Source organism: Heterocephalus glaber, unplaced genomic scaffold, assembly GCF_053883595.1.
Source record: "Heterocephalus glaber isolate CG9 unplaced genomic scaffold, H.glaber_assembly_v1.0 deba00001442, whole genome shotgun sequence".
Taxonomy (NCBI): domain Eukaryota; kingdom Metazoa; phylum Chordata; class Mammalia; order Rodentia; family Bathyergidae; genus Heterocephalus; species Heterocephalus glaber.
This window is the reverse complement of record NW_028258296.1, coordinates 29,900,336-29,923,743: the sequence shown is the minus strand read 5'-3', so window position 1 is coordinate 29,923,743 and position 23,408 is coordinate 29,900,336. Positions and strand designations below refer to the sequence as shown.

The 23,408-nt window shown below is 42.4% G+C and overlaps 1 protein-coding gene across 9 annotated transcripts in view; it reads right to left on the bottom strand.

The window, feature by feature from the left end:
* The window catches only part of Slc44a3 (solute carrier family 44 member 3), a 77,364-nt gene that overhangs the window by 18,574 nt on the left and 35,382 nt on the right, over positions 1-23,408 (bottom strand). For 4 of the 9 annotated variants that reach the window (XM_004841225.4, XM_021255342.2, XM_004841224.4 and 1 more), the window contains 3 exons: positions 15,488-15,653; positions 8,324-8,480; positions 5,783-5,863 (listed from right to left, as the gene is read on the bottom strand). In XM_004841225.4, coding sequence (XP_004841282.2) covers positions 5,783-5,863; positions 8,324-8,480; positions 15,488-15,653 — 404 coding nt within the window. Of the gene's footprint in view, positions 1-5,133; positions 5,614-5,782; positions 5,972-8,323; positions 8,481-15,487; positions 15,654-23,408 lie in introns of those variants that run through there. The other 5 variants (XM_021255341.2, XM_021255340.2, XM_021255344.2 and 2 more) reach the window with 5 other exon arrangements.

Sequence of the window (23,408 nt, the reverse complement as noted above, 5' to 3'; positions counted from 1 at the left end):
GGGAAAAACTTAGTCATTTTTCTCAATTGCAAGAACCAGAAGGGGGTGGCCGGGGATTTAGCTCAGTGGCACAGTGCCTGCCTGGCAAGTGCAAGGTCCTGAGTTTGATCCCCGGTACCAAAAAAAAGAACCAGAAGAGGAGCTTTAAGCAATTCCACTCCCCCAACAGTGTTTAGTGTAGTGGTTCTGGCTGAGGGTGTCATGGAGAAGAGAAAGGCATGTTTAGAAGAGAAGTTCCCCGGGGGATGCTGATATAGCCCTAACAGAGCAACCTGAGGGAATAGCCTCGGAACTTCGAACTATTCCAGTGTCACAGGACACCAGCGGGAGCTCCTGTACTGAGAGGTGGGTTCAATATAATGATAATGATGTCCACGTATCCAGCAAGTGCCTCTATCTGCCAGGCACAAAACAGAGCTTTGCAAACATTCTATCTTTAATTATTTATTACAATCCTGGGAAACCGGGACTTTTATAACCAGTTGGTTTGGCACTTTCATTGTTTGACAAATGAATAGGATAAAGTAACTAAATTCTCTCTTCTCCACCTCTTCCAAAAAAGAAACTAACATTTACGGAGCATAACTAAGAGTTCCACGCCATGCTTTAGTAGTTAATGTGTGTTACCTTATTTAATCCTCTCAACTGCCTATGAGGTAGGTATTAAGAATTTTGCTTTATATGTGGGGAAAGAGAGGCTAAAAGAGGTGAAGGAAGCTGTCCCTGTCCCTCAATATATGGGTTAACTATGATTCAAATCCAGATCCATCTGCCTCAAAGTCTGCATCATTCACTGCCTATCACACTGCTGGGAAAGTGGATATATGGAGCCAGATCCAAAGCAGGGAAGGGAATGCTCACAGATATGAGTGAATGACTTCTGCAAGAAGAGAAAGGCTGAAGTATAAAGAGAATAGGGGAGTCTTGGAGCAGGAAGCTGAGAGTCTGGTTCCAGTAAGACCTTGACATTCCCCCCGGGACAAAAACGCTCCTCATCCTCTTGCCGCTATAAGCCTGGTCCTGTCTTTCATGTTGACCAAGCACAGAGTTCTGCCCAAGAAGCACCATGCAATGCAGCACACCTGTCTGTCCTCAGCATCACAGTGAGGCTCAGAAGGCAGGTGAAGAGAAGATACAGGATAAAGAAGGAGGAAATCAGAAAGAACTCTGGCCACTGGATAAGTCAAAGCAATTCATGGTGTACACTCAGTTACCTCCCAGCAGAGTTGCCTGATGTCCCAATGCCCTTGTACAACTTTCCCTCCCTTTCCTTTAGTGATGTCATCATTCATTAACAAGTATTAATTGCTTCTCCCAGAAGGTAGAAGAATTTTGAGTCAGGAACGAATTCAGGGTCCAGTCTAAGATGACAGCTGCTCACAGAGCCTTACCCCAAAGGTCTTGGAAGGTGCTAAAGCCCAGAGGGCCAAGAGAGAGTTAGGGCCTTGCTTTGCGGAGCCCCAACCTTTGCAACAGGCCTGCAGCAGGTGGGGGCTAGGCTTTTGCAATGCTGCTCCCAAGAAAGCCACACAAAGCCATGTCATATGCCAGTAGCTTCTGAGTTATGCACCAGGGAACATGAGGATTCAGTTTGCTTTCTCTCAGACAGTCTGGGGCCTGGCTTTCTATCTAAAACCAGGATTGTAGCATTTGCCATGAAACAGCTGGGCGCAGGGATTACCGAAGTCTATATATGAGCCTTAATGCAAACTATCATATTGACACACCTGTGAGTTGCCTGCTAAAACACGCACACAAGGCATCTCTCGAGAGCTTTCCCCATCAGCTGGCTGCCCAGAATAGCTCTAAACCAGCTGGCAGGGAAGCAGGATTCAAAATCACTTCTGCCATGGGAAGAGTGGTTGGTGGGTATTCTGTGAAGGGGTTACCTATTATGGCAACATCAGGGACTGAAAAACCTTTTTCCTCTAAGGAGCCTTTCCTCATGATCTTTTTTTTTTTTTTTTTTTTGGTACCAGGGATCAAACTCGGGTCCTTGCGCTTGCGCAGCAGGCGGCGAAACCACTGAGCTAAATCCCCAGCCCCCTTCCCTCATGATCTTAAGGGTCTTTTCTTAATCTAGTTAGAAAAATTTTACACTATTACTTCCTTTCTCTTGTGTTGCACATTCTGCACTGGTGAGAAGAGAGAAGAGTCACTGGCGATCTGCCATTGGCTTGGGATGAACTGAAACCTGACATGAAGAAGCCAGAGTGCTGCTGCTATTGATGGACTGTGAGAAAGAGAGGCATTGAGGCCGAGTTAACTGCAAGGCCAGGCCAGAAGGGGCTTTTGAGGGTGTACAAAGTCAAGTTGACCACAAAGGCTTAGAAGACAGACCAACATTATGTTCACTGAAAAAAGTGTTGGCAGTAGGTAGGGTGGTGGGGGACTGCGAGGCAGTGCGGGGGAGATGTGTGGGTTTCCCATGGAGCAGGGGGCTCTTCTCTGCACTGAACTCAATAAGACTATCTGGGGTCTTTCTGACTAGTACATCTGTTAGGAAGACAGGAAGCTGCTGGCATTTCTGAGCAAGTGCCAAGAGGTGATAATCTATGCATTGGTTTAGTAGCCATATCTAGATGATGCCAAAGGAAAGTGCACCACGTCATGTCTGAGTCAATGAAGTGCAGCACCCATTTACCAGGTAATAGTCCTCCTGTGTAGGAGCCCATGGAGAAACAGACATGAAAGCCACTGGACATCACAGTGCCCTCCTGAGGTAACTGGTATTTCCCCAAATCTCACTGCCAGTTATTTTTCACTCCTCGAACCACTACTGACAGAACTGCTGTACATGAAGAGAGATGGTGTGCATTCACATTCTCAGGCCATTCCACAAGACTCTGGCAGCTTGAGATGTGGACAGCATGTGGCACCAATTTAAATGCTGGGAAATGCATTGCCATGGATAAGGGCACAACATGAAAAAAAGTAATCCTGATGTAGAGAGAAGAAAATGAGAAATGATGACATTTGGGATTTTTATCTCCTATTCTGTGAGTGAATCACTGTGCAGGATTCAGCTAGGTGCCTACAAAATGCAGCAATTGCCACCTGTCTCCCTCCTGGGACTTTGTGAAGACAGACACAGCTTATAAAAAGCAATGGGGAACCAAGATACATCATGTAAAGGTACAAATTCCCAATGATGAATGTCATCATATTGAATACCAAAAACGTACCAATAAACTTAATGAATTTAAAAAAAAGCAATTGGTGAGACACAGTCAGCTCCTTGATGTTGAAGAGGGAATGATACCTGGGTTCTGAAGGTGACAAATCCACCTCGTTCTCTTGTGGCACGTCCATGTTCCCATTCCACAAAACAAGGAAAATAAAGTAGGCTAGTATCCAGACACACAGATGCCAGAACTCCCCTAATAACTCATTCCTAGGCCATTTCTCAAAAGGTAAACCTAAATTCCTTTTCTCATTTAAACTTACTGTCCTTTGTCTACTGCCAGATGAGATCAACAACAGTGCTGATTACCATTTTATAATCGCCATCTTTCTTCTTAAAGATTTACTTCACCCTGCTTCTCAGTAGTCAATTTAGATTACAGGTGACCTTTCCTGCCCCAACTTTATTCATACTAGCTTGCCCTCCCTCCCTTTCTCCCCTTCCCTTCCCTTCCCTTCCCTTCCTTTTCACTTTCTTTCCTCTTCTTTCTCAGTCTCCTAAACCTCAGCTGTCATATCAGTGGTCTCATGAGCTGGCTTTGCCTAGCTGTATAGGCATCACCCAGTGACAGACACCAAGACAGCCAGTATAAGCTACAGCCTAGTGCAGGGCACCGGGATTAGAATCCTGAAGCCCCATCCCAGTCTGCACCAACTCAGTACAGGAATTGGATCAAGACGGGCTTAGCTTTTATGCTTTTGGCTTTTGTGCTTCAAGGACAATTACTCCAATTCTCTACCTGTTATAAGGATCTATCACTTTTATAATGGTAATAATAGTGTGGTTAATGTTAATATTACTTATGATCATAGAAATCCTTTGAACTCTTAAGGAAAAAGATCCTGAGTTAATATAAAAAGGTGAAATTTCAGAAGGCAGAAAATATGTCCCTCAGGATACACAAGGTAGAGAAAACAAATGTGAAAATGGTATGAGATGGTGGATTTCAAATGTGCTTAGCAGCAGATCCCTGTCTTCACATGAAATCTTCAGTAGATTCCCAGCCTAAACTAGATGAGAACAAGGATGCTCTGGGTAAAAGGCAGGGCGCAGTGATGAGCCAGAGCTCACCCTTCTTCCTCCTCACCCATTTCTCTTTCCTCCGGACCTGGTGGTGTCTGCAGTAACCAGAAGGACCCACTGGGCTCCCCAAAGGCAGTAACTACCAGTGAAAGAGGGATGCAGAGAGAACCTGAATTTCACAGAACAGTAATAAAGAGATAGCAACTCCAACTAGGAGTCTTGGAGCACCATGTGGCCAACGTATTTGTATCAATGGTCCCATGACTTTTGACTTTTTAGTCTACATTTCTTAACCTTGACTTTTCATGCAAATATATCTTATCACAGTTAATATATTTTTTAAGTGCATCTCAATAATCTTTATGGGGTAAGTTGGTGCCCAGAATCATGCACACTGCTCTGAGAGGCATGGTGCGTGACCCTGAGTATATTCCCAGGGTTTAGATTGACTTGGTATGTGAAAGGTGCTATGGTATTTTACTTTGTTTTATATGTGCTGGTTTGTGGAAATCCAAAGGAAAAGGAAATGTGCTGTTAAATGTATTCAAGATTTTTAAGAACAGCCTTAGAAATAGAGCATTACTATAAGAAGGCTACACTTTCCCTGAATAATGAAAGGCACTGTAAATGCCACTTATAAGACACTAAGCATGGATGGTATAATTAGTCCCTTTACTTCTAATGGCACATTTATTAGGAAGATAGGCCATAGTAAGAAGTATTTTTCTAAGTGAGATTTCTGTGAACATTTAAATTATAAAACATCCTGCTGACTTACAAAAATCTTGCTTTATGTAAATTTGACTGAGGGATATTAAAGTTTCCTAAGTGATCTACACAAAAATAAAACATATATTTAAATTTACAACAATTTGAAAGATTTAGGAGAGACAAAATCTAGTTTAAACAATTGCAGGATATCATTTTTATGATTTTTAAAGAACTATTTATAGCTTGAAAAGTAAAGGCTGGTAAAATATATATAAATTAGGGAGGTGATTCTTTCTAGTTCAGGAAAATTATAGTTCTTAGAGAAGACAGTGAAAATTAGCTCTTAGCAGATATATATTCATTATACTAGGGTTTCTAAAGATTCCATCCCTTTTTTATTTCAGAGAAGAGAAACACATTTCTTTCAGGATTTGAGAAATAGCTTTAATAGCCTCATTTCCAACATAGAGATCTGCAAACTACAGCCTGGGGCCCCATCTCTCAGACCACCCACTTTTCTCTGCTTGGATTTGAGAAGGATTCTTACAATTTTAAAATGGTAGGGAAAAAAGCAAAAGAAGAATATTTCTTGATCCATGAAAATCATATTAAATTCAGATTTCGGCATCCATCAATGAGGTTCTATTGGAACACAGCCATGCCTATTTCTCCTTTTGTCCACGGCTGCTTTCCTGCTGCAAAGTCAGAGTTGAGTGGTTTCTGCAGAGACCGCATGGCCCCAAAGCTTAAAATATTTACACAATCTGGTCTTTTACAGAAGAATTTGCCAATCCCTGACCTAGGAGCTGGAAACTACCCTCCTAGCCCTCTGTGTGCTCCTGGGGTGCAGGGTGGTTCACATACCTGGTTGAGATGGTGCAAGTGTCTGGCAAGACATGAGAAACAGCAGCAGCATCTGAACATTCCCCTGGACCATGAACTGTGCTGCGGGGATCAGGTCCAGCCATAGGAACAGAGTGAAAAACAACAGAGAGGAGGTAAGCAGACAGCGTCTGAGCAGAACTGCTTTGTTTCCAGCACAAATTTACACACCTGGAAAAAACCAGGGCAGCTCTCATTCAGTGCGGGAGAAGTTCTGCTTTGTGCTTACTACTAATTACTGTCATCCTGATGAGCTTAATTTCTCTTGAGGGTCTACCTGGGATGGTTGCTGTTACCCTCAGCAGAACGGGAAATGGGTTAATTCCTTTTCAATAGCAAAGGACGAGTAGGCCTTCAGGTTCTAATAAAAAGTATCTCTCTTCCTTCTTCATCTGTCCTTAAAGTGTCTTAAATTGTACAGTTTACCTTTTGGAACCCAAAATTTGTGTTCATAAAATATTCACGTCCCAAAGACAAGCAACAACAACAACAACAAAAAACAAAAACAAATAAAGCATTGTAGATACTACTTAGGTGCCCACACACATAATCAAGCTTAATTTTAGGGGAAATGAATCCTACTGTGAGACTTTCAGAGCTAAATTTCAAGGGATAAATCAGTCTTTTGAACTATAACTTGAAAATGTGCATAACTCAAGAATGAATAATTGAATGAAATGTCCCAGGGAAGGGTGATTGACCTTGTCCAGAGGGGGAAAAAAAATTCTGCTGGCAATTCTGAAATAGCCTACTATAAGGACCCCAGGAATAACTCAGCCTTATATGGAATTTTTCTTGTCCCAGTGTTAATTCAATTGGGTGAAACTCGATCTGGATACTTTTCAGCCTGGCAGCAGCTGTGAATGAGCCTATTTAATGTAGGAAAGATCACACAGTGGCTGTGCAAAACATTTTCACGGTGAACACAGTATGAGATGTAGGGCTGCTGAGAAAGTTTTTTTTTTAACTTAAAAAAGGACATAATTCTCCAACAGTGACATTACTAAAATGAAGTTTGGCCCTGTGTTCCTTATGGGATCAAGGAAGTGACAAGTTATCTTTTAAACCTCAGTCAGGGATGCCTTGGATCTTCCACTGACTTTTCTTTTAGGTTTATGGAAAGCTGTTTCCCAGAAGAGTTTAAGATGCCTCACTGGAGGAGGAATAGCAAGCTCCCAGCTGTTCATTTATTTATGATTATCTATTACTAATGCATATACATGTATAAATATATCTATATAAAATATATTTATACATTAATAGGGTATATAAATACACATTCATATACATGTATAAAATATACTCAAATATACAAAAAGCTGTTATATTTTTAAAGAAATCCTCCAGTTTCTTAAGATTGAAAGGTCAACTTCAAAATGCAAGAGCTAGAAATAGTTAGATTTGTCCTGAATGTGGGAATGCCTCTTTAAGTCACCAAAATGTGGCCAGGTAAGACTTTAACAGAAATACGAGAAGACTGTCTACAATTAGGGCTAACTACTTAGCATTCAGTTCAAGATAAGGAAGCCAGATAATTTTATGTGAAATTCAATCCATTGCTCCTAATGGATATACTAAACTTAAATCTTGATTATGGATTTAAGAATATCAACAACTCAGATTTCTGTTTCAAAGAGCAAACAAAAATAAATTTGAACTATAATATGAACCTGTGTGCAAAATGTCCTCAATTCACTAAGGACATGGAACTATACTGAAAAGGTTGGACTCAGGTAGGTGTGTGAAACTCTGATCAAGTCATGAACCCTGAGGGGATGAGGAGAGATTAGCATTGTGTGAGAACAGAAATGTTGGGAAAGGTCCAAGCTTGCCTTGTTTGGCAGGCCAGAAATACCACGAGAACAGCTGTTTTCCTGGTGTTCTGGTTTCCACTGGCATTCATAACCAAATGTGCATGGAAATAAAAACCAGGGAGGAGAAAACCCCCAGCACAAAAGCCCCACAGTTTTCTGTCCTTTGAGCTGAGATGTAGGCCAGCTTGCCCCTTTCTCACTCTTCAAGCTGTGCACACACATGCACACACGCACGCACACACACACTCATTCCAACTCTCCCTTTCTGCCTCACTTCCTCCTCACACACACCAGTGACTTCCCATGGCACCCTCCAGGAGGCACAATCGGCAGGGAATATGTTTGCATTGAAGCAGAAACAAGTATTATTTCTATCTTACAATGCGTTTTCTTAGTTTTAAAAAAAGCAGCATGATGAATATCTACAAAATCTTGTGCGAACTTCACCCTCCGAATTCAACCCATTTGTTCAGCATTTAAATAAGAAGGAAAACCAGCCATCTCAGAACTACTCCCTCCTACCCCATCTCCACCACTGGGGTGGAGAAAACCCAGCACAAAAGACCCTACACCCATGAGAGTCTGGAGAAATAAGGTATGCCAGGGGTGGTGGTGGCCCACTGATGAAGGAACACAAGACACATTCCTGGCCTGGGACCCACTGTAGTTTTCCAGGATTGACCTTTCCTGTTCTAGATTGGTGCCTTACCTTGTCCTTCAGAGTGTCATGAATGTATATGAGAATGACTCTTGGAATCCTCACCAAAGTGATCAGAAATGACCCTTTCACCACTGTTCCTTGATGGTAACAGAGAAGAATGGAGAGAGATGAAAGGATTGGATGGTCAGAAGGGTCATTTTTATTTCTGGAAATAGGAAAAAAGAATATATTAAAACCAGTACTTAAAAAGCAACAAAAAAATTTCTCTGGTCCAATTTTTCAATGGCACTAATGACTTATAAAGCAGGGATGCAATGAGCATTTGGCACAATTTTTATGCACCTTGTAGCTAAGATTACATTATATCTTGGAATAATTTAATTCCTTTTGGTGGCTTGCAATAAAGAATATTAGTACATTAAAATGAACAAGTTTCCCTCTTATAGGACCTATTCCTTCCACCAGCCTTTCAAATTGTGTGTTAATCTCATTTTCCTTTGCAGAAGTTTAATTCTATCACAATTTCCCAGGTTTAAATTACACAGGAGCATATGTAAATATCGCTGGCATTAGCTTGGTGATTAAAATCATCATCAAATCACATGACCAGGATCAGGGCCAGTGAGGTAACAGGGATTTCAAGTTCAAAGGGAAGAAACACAGAGCCTGGGGTGTTTGGCTTCTGCGCAGCTCAGGGCTCCTGAAATCCAGCTGATTTCTTTGCTCTTTAAAGGTCACTTCAGTGTGAATCATTTACAGGACTTGTCATGACACAGCTCCCAAGAATGTGTTCAAGTCAGTTTCTTTTTTTTTTCCTTTCTTTTTTTTTTTGTTCAAGTCAGTTTCACAGGCAGAGAAAAAAGGAAAAAAGAAACAGAATTGGCTCAACCTTCTCCAACCCCAAACCTGAAAGACGAAACAGTGGAGGAGGAGGGCAACACAACCTCTTGGGTGCCCTTTTGGATTCTTGCAGATGCCAGTTATAGAAAAGGAGGCCCTTTCCGAGAAGCAACTTCACGGATTCCAAGTGAAGCTCGCTTTCTTCAGAATAGATTATTCTGCAACTTGCCCAGGTTGCTAATAAGTCACTATGAATTAAGGTTTTGACAACAGCCTTGGTTTTGAGGGAGGGAAAGAATTGCAGCAGAACATTCAAGAGCTGGCAGTTGTTGCATTTCACTGCTGCTTAAATCATCACGAAGCAAAAGGGAACCTGACAGTATCACAGGGAACAGGAGGACTGCAACCTAGCTGTCCACAAAAAGGTGCTGTGTGCTTCTACCTGATGCTACCGAAAATAGGAAAGGCCAGAACGCCGCTGCTGATGGGAATTCACTTTGATCTGATAAACTAGAAGAGTTGTGTTGGCCAGGAAAATCTGACACATTTTTTCCCTTTATCCATTTTTTAAAAGGGAGAATGTTTACTTTTCCATTGAAATTTATATGCTTTAGAACTTATCATGGTGCTTAAGAAATGCAGATGCAGGGAAAAGAAGACAACACCTGTTTTCCATCTGGTAGGGAAACATTCACCATGAATGGGAGCCTTGGAGTCTGATCTACCAGGTCCTGAAATGTGGGATTAGGTGCAGCTCTCTGAAAAGGTTTCACTGCTATGAGAGGAAGCAGTGTAGGCAGAGGAGTTCCTTCACTGCCTTGGCTTTCCTAGTCCATACACCTACTGCTTATAACTCTAGGTTTCACAAGACTTGGCTAGAAGAAGACATAGCAGTTCTAGCAGCTGCGTTATTACATGATGAGAGAGAGAGAGAGAACCTGAGAAGGCCCTTTCAACCCAAGCCAGCTCACAGAGCCAAGAGTCACACAATACCTGCCCTCAAAACTAAAAACAGCTCTGCAGAAAAAAGGCTAAGTCTTTGAGGCCACTGGCTTCTCATTTTAGACCTTTTTCTAAGTTCAAAAAGTAACAACATCATGTCATCCTTCCCCTGGGGTATATGCAGCTAATGCTGTCAGCTCCGTCTCTTTCACAACCAGGAAAACCAGTCTTTAGGAAGAGGATCACCTCCAGTGAGGCTTAATACGTAGAGCCAGGCACGTCGGCCACACATCTGTAATCCCAGCACTCTGGAAGTCTAACGCGGGAAGACTGCAAGTTTGAGACCAGTCTGGCAACTTAATGACTTAGCAAGATCCTATCTCAAAATTGGAAAAAAAAAAGATTCAAAAAGAGCTGGGGATGTAGTTCACTGTAAAGTCCCTGTGTTTAATCCCCAGTATCACACATACACAGAAACACACACACACACACACACACACACACAACTAAGAAAACTTAGCTCTGGGCTTGACTGTATTTTGAGAACTGGCATTGCGGTGTTGGGCTGACTGGGAAACTCAGTGATGAGTTTATAGTAGGAAGAAGAAGGACAAAGTCTCCCATCAGGCTTACTCAGCTATATCCAGGGAGAGCTATGTGTTGAGCACCTGCTGACTGGGTCAAGTGCATCCCAATTTTGTGCATGGCAAAGAGGGCAGCATAGGAGGGGAAGATGACTCCAGGATGTGACCCATGAAGCTTGGTTTCCTCTTCTTTTAAACCCACGGCTGCCTGAGTGCTAATGGTGTCTGGCCCTGTATAATGGAGCCAGGTCCTCAGAACACCACAGCAATCCAAGCTGCTGGGCAAAGGGTATAATGGTCCCACTCACCCAAGTTCTGTAACGCTTTTGGGTCATGGTACCTCAGTACTGTTTTGGAACTTCTAGTTCCACCAGACAACACAGCATAAAGCCAAGTGAGCTACTGTTCAAGCTCCTAGCAGCAAGCTGTAGCTCTAGTGAGATCCAGTGTAGCTCGCTAAAAACTCAAATATTATGGAAAATTACTTTTGTGCTGAGGCTTGGGGACAAAGCCTGGCTGCACAGGATAGCCAGCCTCCAGTGCAAAGCTGGTACAGCATGAAAGGGACCCAGGAGGCCCCGGAAAAGAACATGTTCCTCCCGGATATATCTTTCAGCAAAATCACTGCAAGATGGGATTAGGAGGGCTGCAAGGAGGCTGTAAAGTTCATTTTTCCAGACCTACAGAAAATAGAGATTATCTATTATAAGAACAGGATTTTTTTTTAGCTGTTCTGGTTAACTAGTTAGGGATAGAAAATTCATCCATCTCTACTTAAATTCCGTAGGCTCTGTTGTGAATCCATTTCCTCACTGCTTCACCAGCAGATCCAGAACAGCTGGAAACCATTTTTTGTCTGTTTGGAAATGATGATGAAACCATGCCTCCAGCATCCCTTCCCCCAAGTGAACAGTCGGTTCTAGCTCCTTCCTATCACATCCCTGAACACCATCTTTATGGCTCTCTGTTGACCCCTCTTCAAGCAAATGTTTGTAAATGGTACATTTTATAGGTTGCCTATATCCTGGTGCCTGCTCTTTGTAGGAACCCCTCCGCCCTCCTAGGGCTTAAATGAATGACAAAGACAAATGCACCCTGGCTATGTTTAATCCTCACTCTGTGCACAGGCCAGAACACAGGACTGAAGAACTGTGAACTCTAAGATAAGGGAAAGGTTTCAAAATCAGGCAGATGCTCCAGAAGAAAGAACAATACCTTAATGAAGAAACAGTAGTGCTAAAAATAAATCATCACACATTTCATTTTAGATTATTTTAAATCAAAATAATAGGTAAAGTATCTTAAAAAGCTAAATACCACTGGTGGTTTTTATCAGAAAAAAACAGCTATTTTCTTCACCCATTCCTAAATCTTTCTCCCTAGAGACAAAAGTTTGGCTGTTTCTTGTGGATCTCACCTCTACACTTAAAAATTACATATTTGTACCACTATTTCTTGATTTCCCTTTTTCTTTTTCTGCAGTGCTGGGATTGAACCCAGGCCTCCTGCTGCTAGGAAACTGCTGTGCCACCAAGCTCCACTTCTTATCTCCGTTGAATTTTCAGCTTTAGATATTGTCTACCAATTTTGCATTATGGAAGACTCAGGTTTCATTTTCTTTCTCAGTCTAAATCACTCTACCTCCACATACTCGTTTTCTCCATCTCCCCTCCTTCCCAATATAATTATACTGAATTTTTAACTTCACATTTAGTGTTTACATTATTAGCACATAAATAACACATAAAGTGAACAACAGTCAAAACTGAATCAAGTAGCATATTTCAATTATATTTCTTTTCCTGTGCAATTTTGGTTTCTCCTAGAGTTAGTGACTGTGTTGCATTTTAAAAATCAATTTCCTTTTCCATGGGCTTTACTAAATGCTTCACCAAAGCATAAATCTTTTCTCAACAGGTTCAAGCATATCCGATGTTCTCTGTCTCTTCTTGGAGACAGCTTTCCTGGAGTCTGCTGCCCCTCCTGCTCCATCTTGGACTGGATGTTTTCTTACATCTGCTGCATAGCTTACCTTCCTGAGAACACCTTTTTCTTCTGCTCTGTGCTCTGGCGCATTTTGTGAAACTCATGCTTTCCTCTTTGGCTTACTGATGTACTTCAGTGGGAAATGTTCTTCCTAGAAAGGATGTGGGGAGGAACCCTTTTGGGAACTTGTGTGCCTGAGTCTGCCGCTGTTTGACTTTATCTCTGACTGGCAGTGCGAACAGGTACAGATATCCAGGCTGGGAATCACCTCGCTCGCATTTTCATAGCCCACTCCACAGTTCTCTTGGCTCAGAGCTGCTGTGGAAAGTCACATCCCATTCTGGTTCTTGGTCTTCTGTCTGTGAACTTTGATCCTTTCTTTTTCCCTTGAGAGGGCTTCTGGGATCATCTCTTTCCTCTTGTCCTTGGCCCTGAGAATTTTCCTTTGATAATGTCTTTAAAAAACTTTTTTTTCTCTATTCTGGAACTCATATTCGTCAGAAGTGGGTCTCCTAAATAACTCTGACATTTTATCTTTTCACTTCTGTTTTCCTTCTCTCTTTTTATCCTACCTCTGCAAGAATCTTCAACTTTATATTCTAGTAATTCAATAGAAAATTTCCACTTTTGCAGTTTTTAATTATTAAACGGTCTTTTACATTTTCTCATAATTCACTGTTTTTTGGGGGAGTCTTAGTTTATGGGTGTAATAGTTTTTGTTCTCTTTGATAATTCAGTTTTTTTATTTTTGAGGGGTAGTTTTCTTTTATAGCCTGTATTGTGTTTGTTTTCCCTAAATTCCTTTTGTTTGTTTATTTTGATCTTGGTTTTCTTCAAATGTTAAGCAGCACTGGTTCACAATTCAGATTTAAGAGTGACTTGGATGCTCTGTGTGAAGGGTATGCTTTGCTGCCTGGGTGCTTCACTGTTTGGTTAGGAGTCAGGGGAGCCATTCCACTGGGGGCCCACATGGCACCATCCATAGGTCTTTACTGGAGTTAGTTTCTCCAGAGCAGAATCCTCTAACTTCCTCATGGGGATCAACCTGGCTCCCTGCGTGGCAGAAGCTGAGCTGTGGATTGTGGGGTGTTGGCGACGAGGGGCCCTCACTACACAGCATTTAGATTTTCACTTTCTCTCTCTCCTTGGGTAAAGAGCATTGTTCCCAGTCTCAGTTGTGTCAAACACCCGAAGTCCAGATCCTCTCTGATTACTGTCTCTAGAGAGCAAAGATCTCCTGTTCGTACAGAGCAGGGGTCTGGGATCTAACTGCTCCTCAGGAAGACTTACAGCCAATCTCGGGAACTATACTTTACACTTGGATTCCCGAGCCTCTCTGGATTTTTGTGGCTCAATTCAGCCTGCATCTTATTAGGGCTTCCTCACTCAGCCAATGCACAGGGACAGGCCCTTTCAGCTCTTTCCAGCCTGGCCAGTCACCAGTCAGCTATCCTGTCTTCAGCTCTCACCATTTGGTTGATGTTTCTTATCCACTTTCCTCACTTTCCCTTCTGTGCTTCTCATTGCCTTTGTGTGTCTATTCCTTTTCTTCATTTCTTCATGACTTTTTTTGGGGGGGGGGATAGGGTTGAAGAGAGGGGAAGGATTAGAAGATAACTAACTGCATATGCTTCAGGAAACTCCACATCAGAGCCTTCACTGAAAATGTTTTGGTTTTGTTATTCTAAGATAACACAAAATCACTGTCAGACAAATGTTATCTGCTGGCCAATTTGGCTAGAATGATCTTTGCTCTCCTACATGGGGGCAAGCGACACACAGCCCCCACCTCCTGCCTCTGGGAGCTTCTCAAGGGCAAGAGCAACAGCCCCTTTGTGGGTCCTCCTGAGTCCCTAATGATGGGGCTCCCGAACAGCACCACTATTAAAAACCCACAATGTTCTTTATTGCCAGGAGGGAACTGCTCAGTGGCATGAATCATCCCTGGTTGACTTTCTTACCCCATGAAAACTCATGTTTATCTACTCATTTAATCTGAGAATCAGAGAAGGATCAGCCCTATTGGGAGTAAACTTCCTGTTTGAGGCCCAACCCTGTCATTGTCCCTGGGGCCTGCTCTTCTGGCTGCTGTCTCATCCTGTGGAGGTCAATCACAAGAGATACAAAGGATTCAGGTGAGCGGTGGGGTATGGGTGTGTATGTCCCAGGTTATTTTCATAAGGTACAGGGTTATAAACAGAAGCAAGCAATTGATTTGCTGTTACTTAACTATGGACATGAATCATAGTTTATGGTTACACACAATTCCTTTAGGATTTAAAATTATTTTCCAAGCAAACATTCTCCTGATTTTACATAAAGAAAAGCAGTACTCACAGACTTACTGAAGGGTATTCAAAAGATACCAGTCATTTTTGTTTTGTTTTTTTGAGACAGGGTCTCACCACTCAGTTCAGGCTGGCCCTGAACTTACTATGTAGCCCAGGGGGACCTCTTACTGTCAGGGCTCCTCCTGCCTCAGTCTCCCGAGTGCTGGAATTACAGGCATGTGCCACCACGCCCATCTGAGTAATTTTTAAAGTCTGAAGTCAATAAGAACAGATATTTACAGGTGAATTCAACCCTTCCTTTTAGGTATTTTTAAGTTCTAAGCAGTACGATCACTTTGCCACTTGGCTTCTTCTGAAATTTTCCAGCTTAACTCAAAAGAATCTGGAAATATGACAGATTTGAGGTATAACATTTCTGTCCATCACCAAATGGGTATGCAAGCCCTACTTTTAGTTTAGTATTTTATCCTTATCAACTCATTTTAAAGAATCAGTTCAAAACTCCTAAACGTCTTTTGAGATACACAACCCGAAGCCCACAGACTAACAGGTGAAAAGGCCACACTTACCTGTTGAAATACCAAGTCACCACCGCCCCCACAATAGTCATTTGCTGGCATGCAAGGATGAATTCACTAGTCCAGATGAGGCCTATTAAATGGTACCACCACATATACCGGATGCCCAAAAGAGGGGTAAATTCTACTTGGCCACCTTCGATGACCTGGGCACTGCCTAAAATTAAAAACACAAACAAGCTTAACATTACTGTTTTCCTAAACAGGGGAGGTGGTTCAGCAGGCCACATTTCTTCACGCTTGGTCTTCAGCCATACATGAAACACATGCCACAGTAAATCCTGAGGCACCCATCAGAATTTAAAATCTTCATAGCAAAACCTGAGAATTGAGAATGTATTTAAAAACATTAATATTGATAATTATAGTTACGTTAGGAGGCAATCTGTAAAACACTTGACAGGTACTTTAAAACTTATTTCACTTTACAGATATGGAAACTGAGGTTGGAAAGAGTCAGGTGACTTCAGTAAAGTCTCATTTCATGTGATTAGTGGGAGGGTGCACTAGACTAAACCCCAGGGTTTTCCTACCACACCACTGTGATGCAAACCAAGTGTGTCACACTGATGAAATCACAGAGCCATTAGGTCCATGTGAGAGAACCCTCTTCCAGCAAACTTCAGACTATAAAAAAGGACTGTTCTTTTCTCAAAGGGATTTGGTTCCTTTCAAGACAAATGTTTCTAGTACCTTTACAGCATCTACTTTCCCAAGTTCAAATCTCAGCTTTACTCTTCCTGTCCCTCTGGGACATGTTACCTAGCTTCTTAAAGTATCCTGTTGACTGTTCCTATTTCCTGGTGGCAGTTTGAGAATAGAGTGAGATGAACTGGATAATGCTTGGCATAGGGCCTAGGCCTATAGAAATATCACTGCATAAGTTATAATGATTACTATAATTATTATTAATAGTTTTTAAGAAGCATAGCGTTGCTTTAAGCTGAGGCCAGAAAGAAAGCACTAATAACATTCTGCTACTCATGTGTCTACATCCTACTTTCTTTCCCTTCATCTAAAGAAGCACTTGAATTAGTTCTGCAGCCACTAGTAAATCCAAATCCCAGCTTTGTGGACATATCTGGTTTCTAGAAATCCTCCTACTTTGTATTTCAAATAAACTACTATAAGGAAGAGGGTAGGCACTGTGGTCTTTGGTGAAACCTACAATTTAAACATCATTTAAAAGATGGTCTCATATTTCCTGTCATATCTATACATTGACATTAGGTTCATACTTTACGTGCCTTCAGACATTCACAATAGATACTGTGCACAAAGGAAAGGGAGGAAAATAATCATGTCACAAAAAACTGATTCCACAGACCATATTCTGCTGAACAAGAGTCACACTGTAAGAGGGGAGCAACATGCTTTACAGAGAAAAGTTAATATTTTACTGAACACTGGGCTCATTATGGTTTGGAGGCAATCTATTTCAGGTAAAACATGGATAAATGCCTTTCTTGTCTCCAAATGGGCCTGTTTCAGAGAAGCAGTCCTAATTCCAAGGAGGTGGCTCCTCACAACTAGAATGCAAATGTAGATAGGTTAGGCCAGTGAACTTGAGAACTTCCCCCTGGACTATCTGAAGTGCTTGGGGTCAGGGAATAAGCAAATTGCTACTCTTGCCCGGCCATGAGGCCCAGGAACAGACTATGGTTTTGGAAGAACATGTTTCCAAAATCACAAATGGTTTGGGGATGAAGAATACAAAGGGTGATCAAAATATATAGAGAATGGGCTGAGGATTAGCTCAGTGGTGCCTGCCTCGCAAGGTCCTGAGTTCGATCCCTGGTACCAAAAAAAAAAAAAAAAAAATATATATATATATATATATATATATATATATGAAGAGAGAGAATGTTTAAATTTAAAAAATTACTACAGTGAAAGACACATTGCCATTAACTCCCCTATAAAACACTCTCCTTTTCTTTGAACACATTTATTCTACCTTTCTTGCCACTTTCTGATGCAGTTCTGAAAGGCCTCTTTCATATCTTTATGAGGTATGATAAGAAATATGGCGAATGCTCCGGCCCAGTGACATTCAATGGAAAGGCAGGTTTGTAACAGCATCATGATGTGTTGTCATCCACCTTACTCATTGGATCTGGCACCATGTGACTTTTGGCTCTTTCTCAAAGTCAAAATGACCATGAAAGGTAAATGTTTTGAATCCATTTAAGACATTGAGGCAGCCAGGACAGTGCAACTCAGGAGACAAAAGAGGACCCTAGAACAGCTTCAGAAAGTGATAAGAGTGACGGGATCAGGGTATTTGAAGGGAGAGAATTTTAAGGAGACTAATGGCAATGTGTCTTTTATTGTAATGAATTTAAAAGATTAAAGTTTCACTGTATGTTTGGATTACACCTTGTACCCACGGAGCAGGAGGGATAGTTTCCTCAGAGAGACAAGAGGTTAATGAGTAGGCCCTGGACACTAAGGGAGAACAGTCTCTCCTTCGGATGACCTGCATGGCCCATGACACTAATTCACATACATCCCAGCTCAGCACACTGATGGCAACAGTCAGCAGGTGAGCAGCTGAAATGATAAGTCAAAATCCACTCAGCCCTCAAAACCAGAGAAGTGAACCCAGAAGTTATTTTTGACTGCTATTTCTTTTTGTTTTTTAACATCTTTTTTGAAATCATCTTCTATTTGTTTCTCTGGGTCAGTTTAGAAGGGTTTTTCACTTAGGGCAGGATCATTCAACTTCTCAATGCACCAATCAGCATTTTGGACCGCACAGTTCTCTGGTGGGGGTGGGTGGCTGAACTGTGCACCGGACATCGGCCTCGCAGCATGCTTCCCTTCTATGCACCAGTTATAAAAACCCAAAAGGTCTCCACATGTTGTCAAATGATGCTTTGGTGGAAATCACTGCTTGAGAACAACTGCTTTTGGCAAACATTCGCAAGGAATCAGAGGCTCTGGGTTCAGGGTGATGTCCTGGAAACAGGGATGCTGCCAGAGCTGTCCCAGGCCTGTGGGTGGGGCAGGCCTGCTTATGCGTACAGGACTGCCCTCTGCTGGATGATCAGGCCAGTGCAGGCAAGATCCTCAGCGAGCCATCAGGGGTTGTGCAGCTGCAGACTTTGTGTCGGAAGGAGAGGGCGCATTTTAAGGGAGATTAACATCTCTGGGGGGCTTACATCTCTGCACTGTCCCCCATGGTTAACCAACCTTGGGCATGTTGCGGGACCTTCTAAGCATCTATTTCATCACCAGTTAACTGAGGATAGTAATGCCTCCCTCTCACTCTCTTGCTGCTCTCATCCCTCTGTGGCTCTAAATGTCCATCCATGTGGCCACTATGAGTAAGTACAATAAACAGATGAGGTGTTTAAGTACAACAGTGGGTTAGCTACAAATGACTCCAGTTCTGTAATTAAGTACTTACTGAGCACGCTGGCATTAGGCTGGAGATATCAGCGGGAAAATGAAAGAAGTAAAAAAAAAATCAGAAAGAAAATACCATCTGAGTGACTATCAAGAACTCATATGTTCAGTGTTCTGCATAATCAGTATATACTAATAAAAAGATAAAAAGGCTAGTTAAAAAAGAACTCACACGTTATCATATTGGTCTATTTGGCTAACCTTCTTCTGGATAATTGTTCTCTAATTCCTCCTCCAACCTCTCAGATTTTCTCTTTCATCCTCACTCTCAGCCAATGGCCTTATTTTCTGTTGCTCTGAGAAACATGAAGAAATCAGAAAATCTCTGCTAGTGCCTACCTTCTACATCTTCCTGCTATTGATGTATCCATAATCTGAACCTCTGTCCTTAATATGATAAACTGCCTGCGATCCTGAAGCCAACCACTCCATTAGATCCCAGCCTTCCTCACCTACCTCAAGGTATTTCTTTAGCAGTGCTCCCCATCTTCATCAAACCATTCCCCTCCTGAATCATTCTTAACTATTCTCATCTTAAAAACAAAAACTGTTGTGAACTCTCTCCTCTACCTCCTTCCTTTCCATTTCTCTTTCTTCTTTATAGACAATTTCCTGAAGATTGTCTATACTTGCTCTTTCCAATTCCTTTCCTCCCATTTTCACTGAATCTGCTCCAATCTTGACACCATTCTTTCTTCTCTGAAATTATTTTGTCTCACTTCCAGGTTGCCACATTCAGCATTGGATCATTAGTTCTTATTTTAGTTACTAGCAGCACCTGAGACACTGAGGCATTCACATTCCTTTGAAAACCTTCTCCTGAATTTCAGGACACTATGGTATTTTATCCACTGTCCACTGGTCACCTCCTTTCAGTCTCCTTTGCTGTCCTTCCTCATTACTAGGAGATGGGACCCAGGAGCCAGGCAAGGGCTCTACCACTGAGCCACATCCCTAGTCCTTCAGGATATTTTAACAGTGAAATGCTTCAAACCAGTTCTACATTTCTTCTCTTCTTTATCTACACTCATTCTAATCTCATTGTTTTAAATACTATTCTAAATATGTTCTAAAATTTATAGAAATCTGAACTTCAGACTTATACATATAATTGCCTACTGGACATCTCCTGTCTCCACCTGGTTGCCTAAAAATATCTCAATCCAACCTAAAATTAGTCTCTGATCTATCCTTAAAATGTTCCACTCAGCTTCTTGCACCATCTCCATTTATGGCTATCTTATTTTCCAGTAGATTAGGCCAACCTCCCCTCGTTCACTGCCAACTCCTCTTTCTTTCCCATCCTTCATCTAATATCTCAGTAAATCCTACTAGCTCCACCTTCCAAGTAGACACAGAATCCAAAATGTCACACTAAACCATAAAGACCCAGATCCAAGACACTATCACCTCCACCCTGGGTCACTGTTCTTAAAATGTACCTGGAACAAGTATGTTTCTATTCTGCTTAAAACTCTGCCAAGACTTATTTCAGATCCGAAGCCAAAGTTCTTATAAACATCAACAAGTCCCCAAGATCTGACCTGATGCCTTTTCCGACTTCGCTTCTGAGCCATACTGTCTCTCAACTACTCCATTCTGGCCGAACAGGCTTCCTTGGTGAACCTTAGAACCCTGGGCTCTTACTGGTCCTTTACCTGTACTCTCCACTTCCCTTAGATACCTGATTGCTCACCTCTCTCAGTCTTTGCTCAAGCATCACCTCCTCAGTCTCACCAACCACCAGATTTAAAATTTCACTCTTCTCCCCTTGCCCATTTCATATTCCTCTTCTCTGCTTTACTTTTCCATAGCACTTATCAACTTCGAAAGTACTATGAAATTCATTTAATTATTTTATTTAAGCTTATCTCCCTTACACTAGAAGGAAAGCTGTGGCCCTTTCCAGCATCTTTAACAGTCTGATACACAGTAAATGCTCAGTAGGTATCTGTTGAACGGATGGGCAGAGGATGGATGGATCGCTCTCAGGTGACACATTTCATCAGAGATTCAGAAACAATTTTCTAGAGCTCTCCCTAGAGTACATCAGAATGATCTGGAAGATATTTATCATGCAGCTAGCTGTAAGCCTGGCCATTATCAGGAAGTTTAAAGTATTAAGCCCAATAGAGATATGATGATCATAGCAAATGGCAGATTTTTAAGGATGGCAGCCCAGCTGGTTGGGATAATTTCCTAAAGGGAGCAGGCCCAACTTGACAGGGGTCTACTTTCTAGCACATTCTGTATATTTCTCTGAGCCTTTCCCAGCAAACTAGCCTAGGGGTTCTACTGATACCACAGCCTGCTGAGCCCATCCTGGCTATGTCTCTTACTGGCTTTGTTCTGGTAGCATGAAGATCAGAGAAAAGGAAAGGACATTTCAATGATGGAGAGCCTACAAGATACCAAGTTCTTCACATGTATACATTTTATTTACTACACACTGGTGTGAATTCACTCACTGACTCAGCAGATGGGATACCCAATCAGGTATGGCTCACTGAGCCCTGAGACACAGAAAGAAAAGGACAGAGTCCCTCCCCTCCTGTGTTCTTCCTTTTGTGGATGACAACACACCTTGCTTTATTGTTCTTCACAGCATTTATCACCCAGGAATGCAAAACACAGTCTGTTTGCTGCCTCTCCTCTCTCAACACCAACTGGGATGTTAGTACCTGGGAATCAGGGCCTTTGTCTTGCTTGTTGCTGTATTTCAAGTAGCAGAGCACACAATAAGTACACAACACAACTGCAATGCCAAGGACCCAGTATGCAGGCAATGATTATTTGCTGAAAGAATGAGGAATATTTAAAAAAAATAAAGAAGAAATATCTAAGTATTCCTGAGAAATTCGTATGAGATTTTCCAAGAAATAAAATAGTGGAAACAGATCTTAAAGAATGACTAGTTTCTGAAGCAGTTTGGGGTAGAGCGCTGGGGAGAGTGTTGGGAAGGAAAATGGACTCCAGAGAATATCACACAGGCAAGTGAGAAGCTGTGGATGGAGCTGCTTTCCGCTGCACGCCCAAGGGACCCTAGACTGTGGAAGGCAGGGACTGTTTCCAGTCTCTCCCGTGCCATCTCCCTCCACTCTCGGCCACCAGCACACTTTTGTGAAATAACTTCACTTCTCTTCTAGAGCAGTGAGGAGTTTTTAAAATGGGGATTTTCAGAGCCAGGGATTTAGCTCAGTGGCACTGTGCCTGCCTCGAAAGCAAAGGTCCTGAGTTCGATCCTCGATACTGGAAAAAAAAAAAACGGGGATTTTCTTTCATACTGTGTTCTCAAATACATCAGGCAGAGCAGAGAATGAACCATAAGCTAAAGCTACGATACTAGATATGCCTTAGTCCACACTGATCCCTAATATGAAGAACATATATGAACCCGTTTTCGAGGCAAAGCTCTTCTGTCACAGCCTTCTAAAGTCACTGGGAGGCAGCCTCCCATCATTCTCATGACATGAATGGCAAGAGGGAGGCACAGATTAATGCACAAAGAAGCCTATAGCCAGCCTGGATCCCAGACCCCTAGATGGGAAAGCTCTATCTGAGCCTGTTTTCTCCCTTCAAGCTTTTGTCTGCTCTGAGCACACTGTGCACATCCCTGTGGCAGCCTCCTGTAATTGCAGCACGGACCTAGAGGGAGCCAGCCACCTCTGCTAAATGGGCCTTCTCCACCTTATGGACTCTGAGACTTCCACGACTCTGGGCTCTTTCCAGCCCCTCTGGAGTCCCTACGTTACTACAGTCACTGTCACAATGCTGTAGCAGGCAAGTCCCTCTGGACTAACACATGTCATTGCTGGAGTGGTCTTGATATGCTCCGTTGAGAGGATCCCTAAACAAGCCAGAATTTGTCAATTAGTTAAGAGGCTGACCCAATTAAAAAAATACTCATAGCTTTTTTACCCACCATGCGACACCCTACACAAAATTGAGTGCCAGAGTGAAATGGGTCATCACTGTCACTGCCTCAGAGGACATTAAATGAGTCAGAAGGTACCCCCAGGTGATTTAGTGGGCAACATTTCATAAGATGTGGAAGCGGCTCACAGTTTCTCATAATGCAAAGATCAAAAAGTGAAGCAGCTGCTCCTCCGCCCCAGCCTGGAACTGGTGACTTTGGCATTGGGTGAAAAGGCCTCTGAGGACAAAGGGATTCTCTGTACCTGGCCAGCCCACAGGTGTGTGAAAAGCAGTCAGGTGGCCCGAGGAAGTGGGCCAGTCTGTTTTCTGTGATGTGGACAGGGAAGGGAGCCAGTAGCTCTGTGTGGCACTTCTGTCCTGTGAAGCCTGAAATTAGCTTGCACGTAGAGACATACATTACGCCCCAGCACTGCCTGCTGTAGATCTGCAGCAGCCTCCAGAGGCCCATGAGTTAAAGGCCTGTTCCCGAGAGTGGCACTACTGGGAGATTATGAAACCTTTAGGAGGTGGGGCCTAGTAAGAATCTTAGGTCACTGTGGTTACCCTGGAAGAGGACTGTGGGACC